This window comes from Coturnix japonica, chromosome 5 (assembly GCF_054131305.1).
Source record: "Coturnix japonica strain WE chromosome 5, WE-NBRP24, whole genome shotgun sequence".
Lineage (NCBI taxonomy): Eukaryota > Metazoa > Chordata > Aves > Galliformes > Phasianidae > Coturnix > Coturnix japonica.
In genome coordinates this window covers 31398504-31422789 of record NC_140667.1, presented here as the reverse complement: position 1 = coordinate 31422789, position 24286 = coordinate 31398504, and the positions used below count along the sequence as shown (strand labels likewise).

General features: G+C 37.0%; 2 protein-coding genes across 6 annotated transcripts in view; both read right to left on the bottom strand.

Annotated features, from left to right (window-relative positions):
• The window catches only part of AQR (aquarius intron-binding spliceosomal factor), a 36322-nt gene extending 28312 nt beyond the window's left edge, over nt 1-8010 (bottom strand). The window contains exons 1-9 of the mRNA XM_015864902.3: nt 7831-8010; nt 7271-7327; nt 6480-6520; nt 5597-5632; nt 3833-3953; nt 2884-3024; nt 2428-2496; nt 1839-1939; nt 1069-1145 (exon numbers count right to left, since the gene is read on the bottom strand). Of these exons, the coding sequence (XP_015720388.1) occupies nt 1069-1145; nt 1839-1939; nt 2428-2496; nt 2884-3024; nt 3833-3953; nt 5597-5632; nt 6480-6520; nt 7271-7327; nt 7831-7917 (730 nt within the window). The 5' untranslated portion in view covers nt 7918-8010. The remainder of the gene's footprint in view (nt 1-1068; nt 1146-1838; nt 1940-2427; nt 2497-2883; nt 3025-3832; nt 3954-5596; nt 5633-6479; nt 6521-7270; nt 7328-7830) is intronic.
• A 6706-nt stretch (nt 8011-14716) lies between these two features.
• Nucleotides 14717-23067, bottom strand: ZNF770 (zinc finger protein 770). 5 transcript variants are annotated; one of them, XR_004307333.2, is made up of 4 exons: nt 23015-23067; nt 22492-22630; nt 18818-18930; nt 14717-15550 (listed from the first exon to the last, which is right to left on the bottom strand). XR_004307333.2 is itself a non-coding variant. In XM_015864907.3 (3 exons), the coding sequence occupies exon 3, from the start codon at nt 18796-18798 to the stop codon at nt 16630-16632; it is 2169 nt and encodes a 722-aa protein (XP_015720393.2). In that variant the 5' UTR covers nt 18799-18930; nt 22492-22630; nt 22723-23067; the 3' UTR covers nt 14717-16629. The 5 variants fall into 5 exon arrangements, 4 of the variants coding, with proteins under 4 accessions (XP_015720393.2, XP_015720392.2, XP_015720394.2 ...); XM_015864907.3 differs by having other exon boundaries at nt 14717-18930; nt 22723-23067; XM_015864906.3 differs by having other exon boundaries at nt 14717-18930.
• Nucleotides 23068-24286: the final 1219 nt, after the last annotated feature.

Genomic DNA, 24286 nt, shown 5'->3' with positions numbered 1-24286 from the left:
TCCCTTTCAACCTCAACTACCCTGCAACCCTGTGAAAACATTTAAACAAAGCGCTCTTAAGAAAAGAATTAAATAGTGTGAAAGAGAAATGAGATTGGTGTGCAGGTTTTCTTCACATGAAGCAGACAGAAAAACCAACTTAAATCTAAAAAGCATGGGAAAAAAAAGCTATCTAAGAACTGGTACTTTATCCACTGAAACTACAAAATGAAGCATCAAGGGCTACACTGTACAATGCCAAAAGCAGAGTGCACAGTTTTTAAGCAGACTGCTGAGAAGCTAAAATGATCAAGTCAGAACACAACACAAAATCTGCTTTAATAAATGTCTATTTTCTAAAGCCTTCAAGTGTACTGTTAAGTCTTTATAAAACTGATCTGTGCACAATTGGGAAGATGGATGGGTTAGGTTCTTTTTTGAAAAAGCCTTGATACACAGAAATTCTTACAGCTCACTAACTCTTAGCAAGCTTTAGCAAAAGCAGAATTCTGGGAAGTAATGTTACCTGAACTGCTTATAATCCAAGCACAATTTATTTACTTGTCAAAATGCTAATACCCTTCTGTAGAAACACTTTTACTTTCTCAATCAGGCAAGCATATAATTTTTCTTGTCAATGTGACTTCTTATAAATCAAAAGTAGTCCAGTTTCACAGCATTTAACTTCACTTATGTTTCTGTTCTCACCATATATCAACATTACTGACAGAACACAGCCTTATGATATGCATTTATTACAACTCATATAACTACACTTCAAAATATTTTAATATTGTAAGGAAGATGTAAGTACACAATTAAGAGTATCACTATCCAAAAATATATTCTTAAGTCCACACTAAACCAAAATAGAAGATGTTCAAAGTAACTTTCCACTATTTCATTTCTAAAGCATATGCAAAAACAAACACTAACTGACATTAAATCCATGCAGACAGGCTTATTACTAAAACCCCATATAGATAAGGTCTCCAACCTCAGCCTGGTATCCTAATTAGTTATTTTTCAATACAGGAAAAGAATTTAAGATGTTACCAGATAATGAAATAACACAAGAAACTGAATTACCTGAGACAGGTATTGATTTTAGCACAGAAATGAATTTCTGAATGAGCTGTGAAAGAAATCTTCTCTCTCGATATGCTCTAAAATCAAATATAGGATAAAAGAATTAATATTCCTGAAATGAAGACTAGAAATATCTTTCACAAGTACAAAGTTAGCTGCTTTCAGACATACAGAACGGTAACAATTTGTTTTAAGCTATACCTAAGTTCTTTAGATGACAAATTTTCTTACACTCAGACAGAATAGCAGAATCTGATTTTAACTTCTAGAAAAAATGGATTAATACCCCATACTTCTACTGAGTAAAAGAGAAGTATGATACCACTTACACATTAAAACATTATAATACAAAAATTATTGGAACATTCAACATCTATAAGATACACACAAGTTTACTTAAGCACTTTAATTCACGTAAGAGTAAATCCTTGTTTAAAGTAATTAAAAATAAAATACATTAGTATTCTCATATAGCTCTTATCCGCTGGCTCTAAAATTTGTAATCATAAACTCACTGATCAAATAACATGTTAGCTTCTGTAACATTATTTTGCATAAAGATTACTGGAAAACAAAATAGCTTCCAGTAGAGAAAATATGATTGATCCTTATGTGTAATCTTTACATGCTGTTGATTGGTTGTCTGGCTTTGTTGGTGTTTTTTTTTTTTATTATACATATTTTTATTATAACAACTTCACTTATTTGAATTACAATGATCAACACATCCAGCACTGGATTTAACTGGAAAAAAATCTATTGTAACATACTGCATTCTTGTCTCCTCGTCCATTTTCTCATCATTTTTCTTAATGAGATTCCAGAATTTTCTTAGTTTCGGTGTCTTTTTCAGCTCTTGCTCCAGTCGTTTCTGAGAAGGTAAAAGAATTCTTCTAATGACACGGAAAGCCAATACTGAAACTCAGTAATACCAAGTAGCAATTCAGAAAAGTGTTTAGAGAAGTCACTGACACATCTGCACCATCCATCTAGTTAAACCTTATTCCCTCAGAAGTACCACATATACCCTTCTCATTTGGCTTTTTTGTATTCTTCTCTTTCCTATTCCACTGCTCCCCATTCCCACACAGCAGATCAATTTCCCAGTCCTATCATTCTCATGCTCTAGCCTACAAATAATACTTCAAAAAAGCAATAAAGCTTAGATTTGTGGAAGGAAATAAAAAAGTACAACTGCAAATGACCATGGAAATTTGCAACAAATAGGAAAGAGTTTTACCAAGCACACAAAAATACAGATCCACTGTAATGCAGACAGTTTCAAATACTGGACAGTCACCACATAATCCACATTATGGAACTTGCACATTGCCTAAAAGGTTACATTATTATGCTTACAGGTTGTAGAGCCATCCACATCGGTAAGGAAATGAGCTGCTGCACTTGACTTCTTATCAAATCCACTTCCTGTTAGAAAGTTCAAGGCATAAAAAGCATTTTTAAGGACTTCAATACTTTCTGATGTACCTATCTGGCAAGTATATCCTTACAAAATAAACAATGGATATTAAAATCTGAATGTATGCCACTGCATTAGATTTCACAACTTCCAAACAGGAAACTATGCAGCATCACTCCCCAGTAACTCCTAGAACTGTTCATTGCTTCGGTAGACTTTGATTTGACTAATATATATTGTATCAAAAAGAAGGGTGAACATATCCAACATCACCATCACCTCTAAATGGAAATTTTGCTTTATTTGTCTCCTAAAGAATTGCTAAAACTGAACTAATGCTAAGGAAGATTGGCAGAACCACACTGGGAGTATTCTAAGAGTAACACTTAACATACCAAACTATTGAAGCAGTGATCAAGGAAAAGCAGGAGAACTGTCTGTTCCTGTAGAGAGAATTCATTATCATCCTCAACCAGCGATGCTTCCAGAATGCGTTTGAAAAAGAAGGGAAAGTGTTCTGTCTTCTTTTTGAATGTCTAGAAACAGAAAAGGAAGTTAACCTTGAGTCAAGGTGATACGAATTATTTCAAACATTTCACATAGCATAACTTGAGATCTGCAGATTCACTCAAATGCATAAAAGGAAGAATTCTTCTTTCTGACATTTATTCTTACCAGGCAACACAAACACAGTCTTAATGATACCCTCCTGATCAGGGATTCCTCAGTACGTGGGAGAACTCTTAAAGGGACTACTGCATTCTATTTGCCCTCAAACACGTACAATACATATGACATGAGACCATGAAAACTGGGCCATTTGTAGAAACACTAAGATATTTCTAAAGCTACTACTAAACAAAACAATACACAGAAGTCGCATAAGAGATTCAGTTTAAAATTTCATGCAATATAGCCACAAAACCACATTCACAGGTTTTAAGCAAGATAATATTAGATAAAATGTCAGACTTTCGGTGTTGTCTTTTCATGTGCACGGATATAAAAATTCTTTTTCCTATCAGAGGAAATAACTTCTATCACTTCTAACACTATCAGAGAAATAACTTCTCTTCCAAGTGCCAAAAAAGTAAACTGCCACTGATATAAGGCAGCAGAACAAAAGTTTCAAGCACAGAAAAAAACATAATCAGGTAATCTTTCATCCACATACAGGTTTTTCAGAGAATAACTCGCACCATATAATACAAGATATTCCAGCTGAAGCACTATCTACTTTAAACACTGAAAGCTTTGCTACTTTCCATCAGTATAAGAGAACACACTGCAGAAATTATGACTTCAGTATAAAAGTCAATTCTAGCTGTAATTGTAATAGGTTACCTCCCACGCAGGGACATTCTCTCTGAACTTCTCATTCACCATGCAGCAGATTGACATTAAATATGCCTTACTGGACACCTCTGGAGAATAATTCACCCATAGGTAATTTTCAAGGTACTGGCTTTGAAAAGACAAAGAATATGTCATTAGTTGCTACCACCCACATAATCTGTCACTCATATGAAAAAGCAATTATCCACAGGCAAGATTGGTTTGTCATCTTTAAAGTTACTGAGTAGTTCCTGAAGCTAGCTCTCAACCAGGTCACTTCAACAAAACTTGGTAATGGCAGATTTGCGTAACCACTACAAGAGACAGATGATTTTCTCATCAGGATGACAAACTGATAAGTGGGGTTTAAAAATGCTGTAAGAAAAAATAGCTCAATGCATAATCAGAAAAAGAATTCATACTGATTATCCAAAAGGAAAAGAAATTCGCTTAACTAAAGAACATCACACACAGCACTTCCCAGCACAAGATGCAAAGGACATCTACTGTGTAACAATAACTGAAAAAGTACACTTCCTTTACATATTAAATGCATTCAAGAAAACTGAAAAATATTACTGGACACTGGGAAGTAGCAACTACCCAGCAACAACCATCTCTTCATTAAGATGGTACCATTCTCATAGAAGAATCTCTCAAAAGCAGAGCTTAGAGATGAAAAGCAATTTGAACACAGAGCTGCCTTCATCCTCTAGCTAACCCCCTGAAGCTATGCAGGATAGCTATTCCCAAGGAGAAAACCTCCAAATCCACTATTTTCAAGAGCTTATTTGCACCTTATGCCTCCAGAAATTCTTGTTTGTTCCTAATTCAGTTGTTCACCCATTCTCATCTTAATGCTGGCTCTAAGATTATTTTTGCCCTTTCATGAGCCCATTCAGTTTTACTTATTTATTTTCTTCAATACTTTGTGTAAGACAAGCACCAGAAACAGTGAGGGGGGGGAAAAAACAAGAAACAGCACAGGTTTGTACATATAGATAACCAGGAGAAGTCCCAAAAAGGGTCAGATAAGGATTTACACTTCTAGATGGCTTACTCCCCAGATGATGTGTAGCATCAGATAAAGAAAATGCAAACTTCAGACATACAATATGGAGCATATAATGCTTCCCAGGAGCTTGAATCTTTCAGGAGAAGAGAATACCTCCACCCTCCCGCAAATCCAGAGGGAGTTTTCTATTTCATTTCATCTAGGAACTCCAATAAGCTTCAATACATTTTAATAAAAATATTTTTATGCTCCCATGTGAGGATGAATCTATTTGAGCAAGACTGGAAAAATCTCATGTGTGAAGGCAAGGGAGCCTGAGGGACTGAGAAAGGAAAGAAGACAAGAACATGACTTACAGGACAAATGGTAGCAGATGAAACTGTACAACAAAAAGTACTTAAATCACATTACAAACTTTTAATATTATGACTGAAACAGTAACTCCATGGTTTGACAGAGCAAAACCCAAAATGACAGCTTACATTTTCTCTTGGGCCTTTTCTAAGAATTAAGCAGGAAGCAAATAAAAATTTATCCTGTTTTTCTAGCTAGTGGTACTACTTACATACTTCAGCCTCTTCAACAAAGAATCTATCCTAACCAGAAACCATCTAATTCTGCCTGCTCATAAGACTTGAGACAGAAACAGAGCAAGTAATTATACTGAATTCTAGCAGATTCACTGCTCTGTGTTTGTTTTTCCATCTTTATGGATTTCTACAGAAAAGAAACTTAAAATTTTACTCCATTTAGCTTACCTGAATTCAAGAAGCATTATCTTTCTAATTGCAAACCTAAAAATGAAAAAAATAATCCGTTAACATAGCAAAGAAAGCCTTCTGTGCACAACTGCACAGAAAATGGTAATTTCCGCCCTTCTTTTGTTACATGTAGCAAGTCCATCCAAATCTTCAAGTATGGAGACACCATTTTCCAACAGTCTTGAAGATATAAATTGGTAGAAGCTGACAATATATTATGGAAAACTATGACTATATGCTTACTCAGTTAGAAACAGTGTTTCTTCTGACTTAATGGAAATGCATATTTGCTCTGATTCCGCATGGCAATTCTTATATTACTTTCATAAAACAATTATAAACAAGATACCCTTCAAAATTCAAAGTTGTCCTGAAGAGCCCCCATCTTCTATTGTTACCACTCTTTTCTATACACAAAGCTGTAAAAGAAAAACTCTTCTTTTTCCCTGTCTCCCTCATTCAACATTAAAATTCAATGAAATAAGATTCTTGCTTTAAATCTGGTTACAAAAAAAAAAGCAAAAAGCTAGAGGCACTACAATTCTTAACTGATGTTTTTTCTTTAGATTTCTTATAACAATAAAGTGACCAGCCTCCTATAACCATCACAACACAAAACCAATATAAATCACAACACAGTGCCAAATCAAACAAGAGCTGTCCATCACAAGGAGTATGAGCTCATGAACTTTCTTTTTGACACATTTGAACTTTGAAGTAACATAATAATTGTTATAGTTATACTGCAATGCATTTATGTCATTCCCACTGGCTTTCAATATATGAATGTCTATTAAAGTACTCTGTGAAACATCAGAAATAACTGCAATACATAATGTTGGAATGGTTGTCTTCAGGAGAAAGTGAGCAGTGTACTTACTTTGATTTGACAATTTCTTTTGCATATACATCTTCAATAACCTATGGGTAAGAACAATTTAAAAATTATACTTCATAAACTTATTGAAAATGCAATCAGATATTTTATGCACTCCAAGTTACTGTGCCTAGTGATATCTGATAGAATATACCTTAACAAATACATCTCAGCTCTGCTCAGACCAAAGGCTTCATAGATAAAGAAGAAATTACCTACATCTCAGTCAGAGTTTATATAAACATCAAAATGATATTCAAGGCTTTTTCACCTTTTTTCACCATTCTTACCCACCTTTCCCAGGAGGAATAAAACAAACAGCTCTACCTGCTGCAATACACACATTTTGACACTGCATCACAAAGACCTGTAATTCAACTGCTTTTCTTCATCCTAGTTCTATCAGTTATATACAAGTCCTATCACCAACATACTACAAAGATCAAGCAAATAGATGCTGAAAAGGGAGATTAAGCCAAATGAGAACACAGGAAAAAAACATTTAAGGCTCCAACACTACTGAATGCCAACACAAAACCAACCATATAAGGTTAAGTTTTAAGCATTAAAAACAAAGATACCAACCACAACAGTAACAAAACTTTCCAACCTAAACCCTCAAAAGAAGCAGTTAAGAAGTATTATCATTCAGTTATAATTATCCTTCACCCTGCTTTGATTTATAAGAGTATCCCTTTTAAAAAAGTACTCTTTTATGAAATAGACAATCAGAGGTTACTGTGTCAGAAAAGGGTTGGTCATCACTCCTGTACAATTTCAATGGAAGTATTTACCTTTGAATCAAAAGACAGTTTTTTCTTCACATGCGGAGCCCAATATTTATTTGCTAACTGTATGGAGAAACAAACAAACATGGTAAGCACATACACTTTTCAGTAATGACACAATAGCTCTATAACAGACCAAAAGCCCAAGTTTTATTACACTAGTTTCTTGCTTAACCGCAGCTTCCAGTAACTCCAAGCAACTACAATGTTAGTACAATAGTGCTTATCACCACTAAAGTTTCTACTCCTACACGTTTTCCAACAGAAGTCTAACTCTCCGTAGAAGTTTCAGATGCAGAGGCTGCTATATAACAAACACTATTTGTTGTTGCTGTTCATAAGTTCCCTCTAGCAAATCTGTCAGAGCCACACCACCTCTCAGGGGATGCAAAGGCTTACGCTCCCCTTGAGACTGCTGACAAGTCGCAAAGACAGCTCATCAAGACCTGCTATTTTATGTCTATTCGCTACAGCCTTAAGACCCACGCTACAGTCAGGTTCCCGAGGGCAGGAAGGCAGCCACCGGCGCGGCCTTTCCAACACCCGCCTCGGCACAGCCAGCCCACCTGCGTTACGAACTCCGCGTTAATCTGCGACACGGTGGGTGCTACGATCTTTTTCGGCGGGGTCGCGGAGGCCGCCGGCGCCGCCATCACTCCTCAAGCTCCAGGCCCGTTCCGCAGCCTCGGCGGCTCTCCTGCAGCCCGGGGCCCGCTGTGCGCCGGCGATAAAGGGAAAGGAAAGGCGCCGCGCCGACAAGCGATTCCGGGTCGCGGGGCGGGCACTAGAGTGGCCTCCATGGCGGCGTGGCGCCACCTGCCGTACCCTCCTCTCCCTGCAGCCGGAGCTGGCGAGGCTGGGGCGACGGAGGGGAGGGGGACTAAACGTCAGAGTTTTGTTGTTCAGAGCACATGCTGCGGTCCTGTCCCTCTCGCTGTTATCAACAGGCAGCACCCAGAGCCACGCACAGCTGTGAGTCTTTCTATTAGGTATGCCCATCATTCAGCTAAGCTACGGAGCAGAGGGGAAGCAAAGGTAAAAGGGGAAAAAAATTAATGCTTACAGGAGTCAGCAACTTGGCAGTTATTTAAAACAGTTAGCAGTTAACTTCTTCAATTTGGTAAACAGATTAATTAAGGAGGAACTTAGCAGAATCCCCAGAGAAGTTCCAGCGCTTTGTGGCTGCGCTCATTATCCAGCACCTGCCAGCTGAGCACTTTAAACTTTCAGGCAGGCTGTACTGAAGTCTGTTTGAATGTGACCTCCTTTGTTTTGATATCAAGGTGATCACCATTTCATTTCTTCAAGCAGAGGTTACACTTAATATTCTTTTTGAAGTTCAATTAGAATGTTCAATGGGAATGGGGAAAAAAAGTAATGACAGTACCTTGAGTAGGATCAGAGGATGTTTGTATTCTGATAAACATGCTTCCTCGTGCCTTCACTTTGAAAGTTCCAGAAAAGCTAAATTTTCTATGTGGAAACTAGCAAAACAAAGCTGAGAACCACCCTGTCTAATGACTGAAGCCTTTAGAGAGACCTGCAATTAATGAAAATAGGTAAATGCAAAGCAATTAAAGTACACTTACACAATTGTACCTATCTGACACTTAAACTGTGATAAAAGTAAGCAAATTAGGATACGGAAGCTGCTCCAAAAGTAATGCCTCCTATTTTATCATGTTGGCCCACAATGCCATAGGCAGATGTTGATGGTATGGCAGTAGAGGTTGAACTTTCCCTCCAATACTCCATTACATTTTGTTGCTGCGTGGCAGATGGCAGCAGAGGAGCATTCTGACAAATTGGCATCTGACATGGAAATGAGTATGAAGCAAAGGTATGTCACTGAATTCCTCCATCTGAGAAAAATAGCACCTCTTGACATTCACTGACACTTGCTGAACATTTATGGAGACCAAACAGTAGATGTTAGCATAGCGCGGCAGTGAGCAGCGTGTTTTGGCAGTGGCAACAGCAATGTGAAAGACAAATCACATTTCAGACAGCCATGCATGTTTTTATAAGCATGGCATGCAGGGTTTTGCTCATCAAGATTGTACATCAGTTTTGTTTTCAAGCCTCAAGAGCTGCCAAACCTTTAAAGAGGAGTTGTGAGGCCAGGCATGATACCCACAGTTGTGTGTATGCACCCATCTGTGACTCTCACTCCTGCTCACAGCTGTGTTAACACTGGTCTTTTGAACATTATGCTCACTATCCCCCAGAGTGGAGGCATGTCTATCACACTATAGTGCTGAAACTCCAAACAATTCATTGTCACAGAAGGAAATAACTCCACTATACACTTTGCCCATAAAAGAGAAGGAATAATATATTCATTGACATAATAAGGTATAGTGATTTAACAGTGACATGATTTGAGACAGCTGTGTACACTTGGTTACTTACTGCCTAAAGTGTGGGGTTAAACAAAGATGCACAGGAGGCCTTCCCATTGAGTCACAAGGTTCAGAGTGGACCCCCTTGAACCAGGGATATAAGGAGCCCAGGTGCACCTGGATCCACTCCTAGTCCTAGACTTAGTGAACACTTTGTGTCTAAGGGATTTTATGTACACAATCAATCAAAGATTTAATCTTGGCAAAGTTAACAAAGCTTATGATCACATGTGATCTTAGTGAATCTAACAAAGCCTAAGCCAAACTAATGGTCACTTACCAAGGATCTCTACCAGCAAGGTGTCTTGACATCAATGTGTAAGAGATCTCTGTGAAGGTATAGCCTCGAGAGGCATCCCCACTCAAGGGGGGATCCTATTGTGCATTCAGCTGCTACATAGGCAAGCTGATGGGGCTCTTGAGCTGCTTGCTATTAAGAGGATGACTGACTTGGAGTCATACTTTTTTTTTTTTTATAAAAGGCACATGCTCAAGTAGCCTTCAGCTGTTGAGACAGGTGTCTGTTATCAGTTCATTCAGCCTCCTCAGTCTGAAACAGATTTGTGGTTGTTAATCTGTTTCTGTAAGGGGGCTGTCAGTATTGTTGCTCATTGTTTCCTGTGCAAGGCAAGACCAGAGGAGGGAGTTGGGAGAAAGAAAGAGGGGGTGGAGCACACCATCACATTGATCCATACATGTTTATAATATTGCTTCTTTCAAAACTGGGTCTATAGTGAGATGTGACTTAATTCACAAGAAACTACTGATATTTTGATTCTTTAAAACAATTCAGTAGTTTGATGACACTTCTGTAATAAATCTGTGGGCTTGTATCTTAGCTGTGAGGCTAATTTGGTATATATATTACTTAACCATGAATTAGCAGGGCAAGGGCATTATAAATTTGCAAAGTGCTTTGAATTTCGTATGTATTATGTAAGGAATAAATATCATTCTTAATTCACTTTTAACAGGAAAGAATCTCAGTAATATACATACGTTATGTCATGTTTGAGCTACAGCTTGTTTTTACTCCAAGTCATACTAATATACTAGTCTAGAGAGAAATCACACCTGTGGAATTTTCCTAACTGGAAACATCTAGGGGCAAGAATCCATGGCCATCCTGCTTGTGGGGAGACAATATATATACAGACTAGAATTTCTTCACCAGTTAAACTGGATTCAGCAGCTACATATTCTAATCAAAAAGTTGTTTCACTTTTTGCTGTTACTCTTTCAAACAAATACAGGAATAAAACTCTTCAATCTATCCTTTCAGTTCTTTGAAACAAACAAAACAGAAAAACAAACAACAAACAAACAAACAAAAAACAACCCTGCAAGGAGGAATACAGAATCTGTATGGATAACACGTATCTATCAGAGGGAAAGTTTTGTTCTGAAGCATATAATAAACATCAGCACTTCCCTCAGATTGCAGTGTCATTATCCTACCCTTCAGAAAGGAGTTGGATTTGATGATCATTATGGGTCCCTTCCAACTCAGAATATTCTATGATTCTCTGAAGACCAAAAATCTTATATGTCTCTTAGTTGTTGAAGTAATAGGAAAAAAAAAAAAAAAAAAAAAAAAGTAATGATTATATTTGCTTCCAAATATTAAAAAAATAATAATTCAGAAAAGCCCCTCAACATAGATCACAGGAATTTTTCAACTTCTAAGAAGTTGAGGCACAATATTAGGAATTACTCATTTCATTAATCTTTCACAGTAGATAATACTTGCATAGACTAAATATTCAGTCTGTTCAGTATCATTTTAATTCAATCATATAATATTGTCTTGATAATTTTAAATGTATTCTTGCAGTCCAATAGTTTGTCACTATGTTCATCTCAGTAAATATGTGTACTTCCAAGTATGTGTACTTCCACTAAGTAAATATGGGTACTTTCAAAAATGATGCCTCAGTTTAGTAACAGATGCTTCTTAAAATATTTAGAATTCTAAAGTGCAAAGAAGCCGTCAGTAGCATTCTGATTTGTGTATAAATATTTATTTATCACACGTTCTGGCCAATGTACTGCCCTTGATTTTTGTGCAAAACTTACAGTAACTTTGATGGAAAATCTGAGCTCACAACTAGAGAAAAATATGGCAAATTCAGCAGCCCAGCTGCTTTTATATTCCAGAACAGTAAGCAGTGCCTCTAGTGAAGGAGGACAGTAAATATGGGAATTTATGTCTCTTTTAGCTTTCTGTTGCTGGGCAGACATTTGTCTAACATCTCAAACTAGAGCAGACTATGGGCTATCATAATTCTTTTCAGATACTTTTACCTGGATTCCTACCAATTGGAACAGAACAGTGATATAAGAAACCAGTGGCCAGTACTTAATGCTCTAGAAATACTTGAAAGAAATCCTTTGAGACTAGTATATGATAACATTTCTACAGGGATATTTCCCTCTAAATCTATAGTGGAACTTAACCTTTTTAAAGTAGTGTTTCCCTTGTTAGTCCAATGCATTAGCAGTATACGTGGGAGACAGCATGAATATAAACCCTTTTTTTTTTGTTTTATTTTTTTTTGTTTTTTTTCCTCCACATCAGTGACCAAATAATTTTCTGCTTTCCTCACATTCTAGTGCCACATCAAACAAAGCAGTAGGAGGCAAAACTTGGTAGCCACCAAAGACATGCTCAGCTGTTTACATCATAGCTTGTCACCTTCTCTCATGCTTATGCACTGCTTCTCACACCACTCCTTCAGGTGTGTGGCTCCAAAACTCATCAGTTCCTCATACCCATACAAGAGCCCTCAGATGTCTTCCGCATACATTCTTGTCAAGACACTCTTCCACCCTACAATCTCTTCCAGTGTAAAAGCTTCAATCACCTTCTGCATACCATATTCTTCATTAGTCACACATCTCATGCACAGCCCCAAAATTTATTTTCCTCATAGTCAACCACAGCTAGACAGAGAATTGTGGATCTTTTTGAGACAAGTACCAAAGGCAGCATTCTGCATACCGTGCCAGCACATATGTGACAAACAACTCTGTGACTCACACATGGGGTTTCATAAAAACCATAAAAATTAGGACCAATTATATTGAAAGAATTCCAGTGAAGAGGAAGAATTTCAGCTGCATATACAAATTACATCAGGTACATACAAGAATCAAGTCATACATCAACAGATCCAGATAGAAGACAGGAACTCAAATGGTGAAGTGTAAAGTGTAAAAACATAGAACACAAGAACTTGTGGTAGTTTGTGGCAGAAAACATTCACGTTAGAACAGCAGTTCTTGAACAAGGAAATGACTGACTCTACTTGTGTGTAATTTTCTTGATGTAAGGGTGATTAACACATTAATGGACTTTGAAGATTTGCTTTTAAAATAGATGCTAAAAAAGATGATGTGTAAAGCTGCTTGACAGACTTATATGTAGGAGCATAATTAGTATGCTCAACCTGGAGAACATAAGTCATATGAGAGCAAAGTCACTCCTGTGATTTCTGTTTTCCTTATAACTGCCTCTCAGCTATCACACCATAAAAGCTGGGCTGTTAAGTTCAGACTTGCATTTAAAAAAATCCACAAAACCTTGTGCTAGGAACATGAACCATGACCTCTTTAGATATTTAGGATACCTATGCATTAGTAACATTATTACCAGGGGCCATCAGAAAAACCAAATCTAAAGCCCATTTGATCCAAGAGTGATCCAACTGTCCTTACCTCAGCGTTACTCAAGCGAGACACCGTTGTCAGAAAGCAGAAAAACAACCCTAAGCATTAAACCCAGCACCACAATTCACATCACAATCACAAGCCTAAAAGTCTTATTAACTTCAGTTAAGCTTCTCTTACACCTGATACCCATCTGCCTCATTAACTTTTCTTGTTGGCTACAGGAATAATAGTGAGGGACCACAGACAAGTGAAAACCAAATTGCTTGATGAGAAGTAGCTATAAAAAATGAAAGGAAAAAAAAAGGTTTTTTTTCCTATGTTTTCTTACAGTTTCTTTTTTTCTACATGATTTTTTTTTTCTTCTGTACGTATATATATAAAGTTGTGACTTTCTAAGAGCATTACAAAGATAGCACGACAACTATGTAAAATCATAAATGTTTTAAAATTAGCCAAATTGTTTTCCTAGACAGAAAATGGACTGTAATCAGGTAGTACTGCAGTTCTAGTGAATTTATTATTGCATACTTCATTTGCCTTAGAAAAAAAATCCCTGTAACATTCTTCTGTTTATTTATCCCTTCTTTTAAATCACACAGAACTTCCTCACAGCTGAATCCATGCACTTTTATAAGTTCTCCTGAAAAGAGTTTGCTATTATCATAGGGGGAGCCTACCATTTTCCTGTTTACAATATGCTTTAGTTTTATATATACTCCTAAAACAAACAAGACAAAAAACCACTATGTTTCTATGGGGTTATTACTGCTTTCTATCAGCTCATTCCAACAAAACTAATTACAGGCAATGTTTATGCCACCAAATATATACTTCAGAGATCGATGGCTTGAACTTACCTGGAAGCGTGATGGAAAGGGAATAATATAATAATAAACGACATGAAGAATTATTCTTAACGCTTGGAAAAAAAATCACTCTAGCTCAAATTCTCAAAAGTATTTGGAGAATTTTAGTGATAGAAATTCAACCCTAGATTCTTTCCCCAAGACTTGTAAAAACTTTGTTACTTATATCTAGCTGGTTAACACTATAATTCCCTAAAACTGTGAATCTATACTAGCACAAAACTTTTGACAAAAACAGAGCCAGATAAGCAAAATGGCTATAACTGCCCTTCTAAAAATCTCATGGAGCCCACATATTATCTTAGATTCCTAATTAATCAGGACAATACTCTTTTTCTTCTCCTTATGCCTCAAATTTAGCTTTCTTATGTATCTTTCCCCCATTACATTAATATCAATATTTTTTCAATACACCGTTTACTTTTTTCCCCAAACATTATGTTTAAAAATATATTTTTCAAATGACCGACTTCTTAAAAACAAACAAACAAAAACAACAAACAACCAGTCTCTCTCTTTAAAAATATTTAACTTTATTTATACAGTAAAAAAATCCAAAAGAAAACCTATCTGTATTAACATGCAAAGTGTTAAATAATTCTAATATCTAGTCTAACTCCTCTCCATACTGTATGTTATATAGTTTCAACACACTGCTTTGTGCATAAATTATACAATAGAAGTGCAAGATAAATAAAATAGTTCATTAGAAATATTTCAAGAGCTCTACAATACACTTTCAATACAAAACAATTCACATGGGAAGAAAAAAAAAATCTCAGTATATAACCACAGTTCTTCTTAAGATACTACATAAGCCTGCCATATAAAAATCATAGGATTTCATTCTCTCTGAAAGTGGGAAATAATAACGCACACAAAAATATGGTAAGAATTCTCTTCATCCTTCACTTCATTTACATCAACTACTACAAAGCTTATGCCACGGCAAGACCTAGAGAAATCACTTCAAAACAAAAATAAAAATAAATAAAAAATAAATAAATAAAAAGTATTTACCTACAGAACTTACAGTTCTGTTAATTTATACGTAGGATTAAAAACTTCAGGATTAAAACATTCAGAAGTTGCATAATAAAGGAAAACGTACCAAAAATTTAGGTTAGATGTTAGGAAGAAATTCTATATGCAGGTGGATAGGCACTAGAGCAGGTTACCCAGAGAAGGTGTGGATGCCCCATCCCAGAAGGCATTCAAGGTCAGGTTGGATGGGGACCTGGGCAGGCTGAGCTGGTGAATGGCATCCCTGCCCATAGCAGGGTGTTGGAACTAGATGATCTTTAAGCCCCTTCCAACCTAAGTCATTCTGTGATTCTATGATGATTCTTCAGAAAAAAAGAAAAAAGGAAACTTAGTTTTTTTTTCTCGATGATTAAAGCTCCACTGCACTTACACTTTTTGCCAGACCCACAGGAACAACAGGTAAAGCTCTCTACTTACCAGAAGTATAACCACAGATTTTATTCACAAAACCAAAATTACTTACTATGAGCAAAAAATTCTTCTTAGTCTCCTATATTTCATATAGTAAGAACATGATTTCCCAACAAAACTACCTACCTGGTTTATAACACCTAAGAGTGCATTTCTTTTACTGGTGCAATGTGCACAACAGAAGGTACAAATAACTGCATGTGTATTATCCATGATATTTTTTTGCTTTCTTTGCTTGCAGAAAAATAATTCAATATTGCATGAAAAAAGGATTCTGCAAGAAGTGAAAATAATGAAGTGGTAACCGGGATTGATTAAAAACCGTGCTACTTTAGCACAACCTATTCATTTTACCATTAATAAGGAAAGGATGTAATTTCTCACCCATAGATCTCCAAGCACATTACAAATGAGGAGTTATTTTTTTTTCCCTCTGAAATGCCAGTCATCAGTTTTTCTCATTAAATATTATTTTCCACTTCTCCAGCTTGTTCTTTTTTTCTGCATCTTGTTCATCTAGAACTAACTTTTTTTGAAAAAAATATGAACTAAATACAGCAAACGTATGCAACATTTTAATGTTTGCAATGTACAGGGAGCCTGAAGAAAGCAGAATTTACTTTTCCTGCATTCCAGAAGTTGCCTTTTTATCGTTACTTCCTTATAATTATCACTGAACAGCTTTAGCATCATAAAAATAGTATACAGGAAAAAGTAAAGAGCACTGCTGATTGCCATGATACCATCAATACAGTAAGAACTTGTATTGAAGAAAACAAATGTGAAGATTTCTTACTGCTTTGTTTTGTTTTTACCATCTTTTCATAGTTACCAGTTTTATAATCAAGCCGGCAGTTCTGAAAAGAGCAAATTAACTCATCAGATCATCTTCACAACATAGAAAGACAATCACGTTCAGTCAGTTCTTTAGTTTAACATAATCCTTTTAATAATCACGCAATCAAAAATATTAATTGCAGGGCACAGCGTCCAGGTTCAATGAAAACAATGTATTCTCTGATCGTTGCTGACTGGAACTCAGCTTTAACCTCTCTTTAAAGTGAGTAAGGTGATGTCTTTTCAAATGTGGAGACTGTCGGAAACTTTTACCACAAACTGAACACTCAAATGGCTTCTGTCCAGCATGCATGAAGTAATGTCTTTCAAGCTTAGAAAATGATTTAAATGTCTTAAAGCAGAGACTGCACTGATACAGTTTTCTTCTTTCAATACTTTCAGAAAAATTGTGCCAGTAACTGTAACAGCTTTGCTCCGTTTCCATCAATTTACTACACAAATAAGGCTCTGTGTTTCTACTGCCAGTGTCAAGAACAAAGGCCCTTGACTCAATTTCAGCTTTGATTTCAGCTTGTTGATTTGACTGAGTCAGCTCAAATTCTTGAAAGCCAGGTGCTTGCGAAGGTGCTTGAGGATAACCTGAATAACTCACAGGCTGAGAAGACTCAAATTCAATGTGATCTTCCTGATGATTGAAGAATTTGTTCAGATTTCCAAATTCTACCTGGCAAACAGAGCTTTTATAGTCATTTTCAGTATGGGTGAGCTGATGTCTTTTTAAGTGAGCTGACTGTCTAAATGTCTTCCCACAAATACTACAGCAAAAGGGCTTTTGTCCTGTGTGTATAAGATAATGTCTTTGAAGCTTGGATGAAGACGGAAATATTTTTTCACATCTGTCACATTTACACACTTTGTGTCTGTTACGTATATTTTTAGAAGGACCTGAAAAAGCATAGTGAAGTATTTCTGAATTATCAAAGAAGCCATCATCTGATGAACCACAAAAAGCATCATCCCTATTACGCACTCCATCATTGATGCTTAACACACTTTCTCCAGTAATCACACGTTCTAAATTAATTCCTACTTTGAGAGATTCTAGGTGCTCTTGCCAGTGTAATGGCACAGTAAAACTTTTCATCCAATTGACTGCCTTGCACAGGTCACGCTTGCTGCAGTAGTCCCTGGAAGACTTTGTGGAAACACTCTGATCAGATTGCTGTTCTCTAAATGCAACCAGGTCAGGACTCCTAAGGTGGCCTGATTTCCTTTTTTCTCTGCCAGTCACAGGAAAATCTGATAGCTTTCCTCCAGTGCGCTTCAGCTTCATCAGGATCTTGCTTTTCATGCTGACTGTGTGGCTGCATGCTGTTGTGTAACTTAAGCTTTTCTTATCGCTTAGATAACATTTATGCAAATTTAGAACTTCCTCCGTCTCAAAACATTGCTCACACACTGGACACTGAAACGGTACGACATAAATCAAATAAACATCATGTGGGTCATTCTCCTGCAATTTGAATGTGTCAGCATTCTCAAAACTATCCATCTTTCCTTCTGACAGTTTCTGTAGTCTGAGATGTTTATTTTTTCCTTTGTATATGATATTGGAGACAGCCTTATTTCTGGTATGGAGCTGTTTGTGCTTCATAAGTTTGCTCTGTATTTTAAATCCCTTCTGACAAAAGCAGCACTGAAAAGGCCTTTCTTCAGTATGCATGAGCTGATGGATTTTCAAATGTGTTGACTGTCTGAAAGATTTGCCACATGAAGAACACTTAAAAGGTTTCTGGCCAGTGTGAATAAGAAAGTGTCGTTCTAGCTTAGATCTCGATGGAAATGTCTTGTTACACAATTCACAGGGGTGAGTTTTCTTTCTCCTTCTGGTACCCTGTAGACAATCTGCTTTTTGACATTGATGCAGCATCCACCTCTCTTCAGTTGGAAAAGACTTCCAGCACACAGAACATTGAAATATGCCATGAGTGACCCCATCCTGCTCAGAACTCACAGATTTTTCTTCTTGCTTGATACAATTCTGATCATTTTCATTATGAAGCTGCTGATGCTTCAATAAAGCAATTACATTTTTGAAGTTTCTATGACAAAAATGACACTTAAAAGGCAGATTATGGGTCAATCGATGCCTCTCCAGATGGACTAACTGCCTAAATGTTTTATAGCACACATGACATTCAAATGGCTTTTGACCAGTATGTATCAGATAATGCCTTGCTAATTTTGATGGAGTTTCAAACTGCTTATAGCAAATGTCACAAATATATGGCTTTTTCTTGGGTATCCTACTAGCTGTTACACAATGCTGAATTCTTAACATTGTTAAAAAGCAGTTATACCTTGCCTACTGTTAATTTCTTCAGGTGAGTATTTCAAGTGAAATCATCAATTGTGCACTAAAGCAGCAGGCCATAGAAGCAGTAAGTTTTCTTAGCAGAGATACCACAGGTCCCTAAAATGAGAGAAAAAAAAAAACAAAAAACAACAGTATTTTAGCCTATAATAATATAAGATTGGTCTCCTATGGGGGAAGGGAGGAGAGGGGGTGGGAAGGAAAGGGGCAAACAAAAACATCCAGATAACAGTATTTCTGATTTAATTTAGTTTAAAAGCTTTCCTGATAACAGAGTATTCACTTGTTATTTTACATAGTATTAAAATCTGGTCTACTTTTCAGAAGAAGTTTATATAACCAATGCTGTAAAACTGGTATTATTTAATTCTCCTCTTACTTTTAAATTATGTGTAGTTCAGCTACATTATAATATTTAGGTTATTTAAAAATAATGGATATACTTTAGATAAAAAAAGCAAATCAACAAGACTTATTACAATACATCTTTTCCCTACAACACGAATTCTAAATCCCACATATGGAATTTATGAAGATGATAAAAAGACGTAAGAGCTAGGGATTCTTGGCCTTAAAACATCAACATTAAGTAAATGCAGTGTTTGTAGGAAGTAAAAATAAATATTAAATTGAAACAAAGCACAGAATTAAAATTTACATTTGTATGTTTTGTCAACTGTATATAGAACAGTAATAGTTTTTGCTTTATCTCAGAATGCCACATACATGAGTTAACCACTGAGCACAGCAGAATGTAACCATTAACTAACATCAGAACAAGGATGGAATACAGACTGTTTACTATACCACAACTAAGCTAGCACATCTGAGTTGTGATACTTAACGATGCATATGCTCTTATGTCACTGTAAACATAAACATTATCTTAAATCATTTTAGTGAATGATTTAGAATAAACTAACATCATGAACCAGAATGTTTCATTCTGAAATATTTAAGTTGGAGCACACTTCAACAATATGTTGCGTCTCCACTGAAGCACAATGACTTGAAAATAATTAACTTCTTATGCACTCAAATTTTGGTATCTTTAATAAAATATTCATATGAACATCTCAAGCAACTATTTAGCCCAGGCCCTCCACTCATGTCAGAGACAATTTCCAAAAGGATTTAAAGCACTTCCACTAAAGGGAATTAACCTATCCTCGCCCTTCTCATCAAGTTTTCCTTGTGCTCAGATGAACCTTTCTTTACTACGAAGTTACTTCCTTCGTCCTTCACCTAATGAACATGGAAAACAATTAGAAGTTGTTCCTTGACAACTTCTTTTTGTAATAGAAAAGTCCTTCCCCATCCCTCCCCCCACAAAAAAGTGTTTCTTTTAGGTTCACTTAAAAAAGAAATAAGTAAATAAAATAAGAAAAACTGATAGGTGTTTTTAATCACTGCTGGACTAACTCTTCAATTGGTCACATCCTAAATTGCAGCATTTAAGACAGATGAATTATTCCAGACAACAACAGTAAGAATAACAGCATGAAAATACTTCCACAGAATTATCTATATCCCCTTATATAAAATAGGAAAGGGATGTAGGGAACAAACTTCAAAACAATAGCTTAAGAAAGCATGTAACAACTTTGAGGTACACAGTGCATTTTCACCAACTATAATTCATGGCATTTTGATACTATAACTCACAAATTGTTTATTCTAGATGCCACCAGAACTAATTTATTCTGTATTTCTAAAAGGCCTGCCTTCTCCCAAGGTGACTATGTCCCTCATTTTTAAGAATTCAGAAATACCCAAGAAGTTAATCTAATGTAATTCTAAAGAATAAAATCCTACTGCAATGTAAAGGAAGTTATTATGATATTTAAGACACGTGCACAAGAGAATAAAAATACCTGAGAAACCAAGGTTTTCCTCATGTTCAAGAGAAAGAAACTTGTTCATCTTGTGGGATCTTTTGACCTCTCATAGACATGATACTTAATGAAATAATGTTTGGATGTGTGCCTTAGATGCAGGTGTAACTGTACCAAGGAGTTATCTAATCTCAGTCATTCAAGATGAGACTTAATACTATGGAGCAAATGAAAAAGTCACCTTTTCCTTTCTTATTTGCTTCCTATATAATTTTAACAGCTACTCAGTTTCAGCCTTTTGAAGATGCAAAACATAATGTCTTAGGAGACTCCCTGTTCCTCCTAGTTGTCACATCAGATGAAGGCAAGGAGTTTAGGGCAAATGTATGACACCAAATGCTTTCTAGTTTGTGCTTCAGTGAATGTAGAGACAGGTAGGCTAAGAATAGTATGCTTCTCAGCTGTGCTGGAACTTCCTGTACAGCTATGGTTCAAGGCAGCCTCCATTAGAATTGAAGGAAAGCCTCTTGAGAAAGAACTGTAAAGACTGACAAATTTTAGCTAACATGCTGTCATACAGATCTAACTTACACATGAGGAAAGGACTCAAACAGTACAGTGACGTGCAAAGAAAAAAGTCCAAAGCGAGAGACAGCTGTGGCATATTACACAAGGGATTTTGTATTTAGCTTATAAATGTATTATAGATTCTATCTGATGAATGAGGGAAGTGTTCTGTAGTAAAAGGTGTCTAAAGCAGAGTAGACCTGGTTATTTGCCACTGAAAGACTTTAGGCTCAAATGAGGCAGTACAGAAGGAGAAATATGTTAAGTGCAGCTCTGTGTGGCCAAAATACTTTTCCAAATTGCATTTACTAAGGATAGATTTCTCCATATCTATTTCATTGTGAACTGTGCCTTCCACATCTAATGAATAAACACACTGCTGCTAAAGATCAAAGAACAAAGACAAGCGTGGAATATTCTTTTCTGCAAGTCCTGGAAATAAGCAGGCTTGTCCTAATTAGAAAAAGTAAATCCCTACACAATAAAAATTTAGTTTAAAGATTTAGTTTGTAGACTAAGCCTGGTTTAATATTAAATTGACACTACTTTTTGTTTTGGATGCATGTTCTTGTCATGCAGAAAAATAAGATAAAGATGCAAGCCACCAAAGGTACACAGAGTACTCTCCTATGTCTGAATATTATTTTTATTTATTTTTCAAATGACAGCAAGCTCATAATAAGAGAAGGTCTAAAGGGGGAAAAAAAACTGGGATCATGCTTCAATAAGAAGAAAGACAAGAACATCTATTTATGTGGAATATTCAGCTGGAAGATGAACACCTTACTAGGTAACAGCTACACAGAAGACACCTGGAAGCAGTTAGAACAGATGCTGCATATACCAACAGTATACTGTTATACCACAATATATAAACAGAAACAGAGCTTGAGCAGCACATAAATCTCCCATGCTACTGCTTAGAATTCAACAACTGGAATACTCTATTCTGTTTTGAACACTGCCTTTCAAATTTAAGTATATGAACTTAATGGAATTAGTCTAGATAAGAGGATCAATAGATTACTATGCCTCACTAGTTTACTCTCAGCCCTCAAGAAACGCAAATATATATACCTTTCCAGATAGATACAAAAAGAATAATACCAAAGAACATATTAGGCAACATAAAGTGCTTCTTGTATCATTAATTAACTGCAAAACAGACAATAGAAAACTAGCTGCTTATCCATGAGACAGCATATCCAACAGAAGTACAACTTCTGTTAGCAAAACACATTCAATATTGTTTCCTCACCTGTCCTTCTCTGGGGACATGGTTAGCATGCTGCACTGAAGGAAAAGTTTACCAGAAACATGATCTTTAACACAGAAATCAGCATCAGGCTAGTGCATCTCATCTGCCTCTGCTTTCCATCTATTTTTCAAAGTACTGTCTGAAACAAAAACATATAAGGAGTATAAGGAGTAGCAGTGCTAGTTTAACCACATAACGAAGTTTTGAAGGGAATTGCGACCTGAAACTGACCTATCCCAAACGCTGTGTCAATTTCGACCCTTCCTTTAAACAGGACCCTCCTAAATACAGTTAAAGCAATTAACGAGCCGGCTCCTACAGACAGCGAATCGGAACACAACCGCCGGCAGCTTTTCCACATCAGCAACGGGGTCCCTGCAGGGCCGCGGCGGCCCGGCTCTGCGCTACCCATAGCTGCCCGAGCGGGGACAGCCCAAGCCCAGCACCGGCAGCGCCCGGGGGCTGAGCCGTGCCGTGCCGCCCTGCTGGTACCGGGCGAGGGTAGGGAGGGGAAAAATCTTACAGAAACGTTCACCACGAGTACATCGCCTCCAGCCCACTCCAGCACACCGTCTCGAAAACGCTTCCGCCCGGATGGCGCTCAGACATCGGGAAGCCCGGAAACGTGGGCAGGAGCCTTAAGTTCCCATGCGCGATGCGGCCTCACCGCCTCCTGTTCGGGAAGCGGCTGGGCTGATCGAAACGAGGGTACCTGGATTGGTGAGGGTAGTTCTCAACCTCCGTCTGAAACCGTCCTTCACTGATGTGACACTCTTAATGGGTTGGAACTAGATCTCCAAGGTCCCTTTCTGACTCAAACCATTCTGTGATTCTGTAGAATTACACTGTCCCACAACCAAGTGGACAAACATACCAAAACTTGTAGCCTGGGAGCTTAGGAAGCAGCACTGCCTAAAAAGATCTCCAATAGCTTGTGCACACACCAGTAATATTTTATTTTAGAGCCTCTTTCCTGCAAGAGAGGGGCCATGGAAATGGAATAGGTCATGGGCAGAAGGTGGCTGGAAACCCCAGGGACAATGGCAGGGCCATCAGTTGCTGCAGCCTGGCTGTGGCTGTCCTCAGGTCTTCCAGGCAAAGGCCAAAAACTGGCAGAAAAAAGCAAAGACTCTTTACTTCAGAAAGGAACATGCAGATGATATAGCAGTGAATAAGAGATTCACCATAAAAGTCTGTTAATAATTAATAAAATGCAAGAATATGGATGAGGCTGATGGTGTGCTCAGACTGCTAATTACGCTGATGGGCACTGTTCTGCTCTACTTCCTTCTATCTGCCTGCTTTCTCCATCCTTCTGCCTAAACTGTATGTAAACTCTTTGGGACAGAGCATTCTGAATTACAGGCACATATTTACCTTCACAGCAAATATGGGTCGGGGCCCATATTTCCACTTCTGTTGTTCCCACACACGTAGCACCAAGTGGTGACTGCACAACATCTCTTTGCAAAAGAGAGAATGGACATTTTTGTGCAGTGCCCAGCACAAGTGGATCCTGGGCTATAGCGGGATTTTAAAATAATGGAATAATGATAAAAGGGCATCCAGAATGGTACTGATATGATGTGACAAAAGGTTCCACATGGTGAGCATTTGTCTTTGGTGTTTTCTTGCTGTGATACAATACTGAGCAGGGTTCAAGAAATAACTGGATATTTATCTAGAAAGCAGCAATATCCAGCAAATAAAATAAGTAAGAAAATAAATAAATGAGGCAGATTGTAAATGACATAGAGATTCATGTTTCAGGACAAAAAAATAAAAATAAAAAATA

Bases quoted from the DNA above. Each gene is read 5' to 3' on its own strand.
- ZNF770 (XM_015864907.3), bottom strand. From the start codon at position 18,798: ATGTTAAGAATTCAGCATTGTGTAACAGCTAGTAGGATACCCAAGAAA.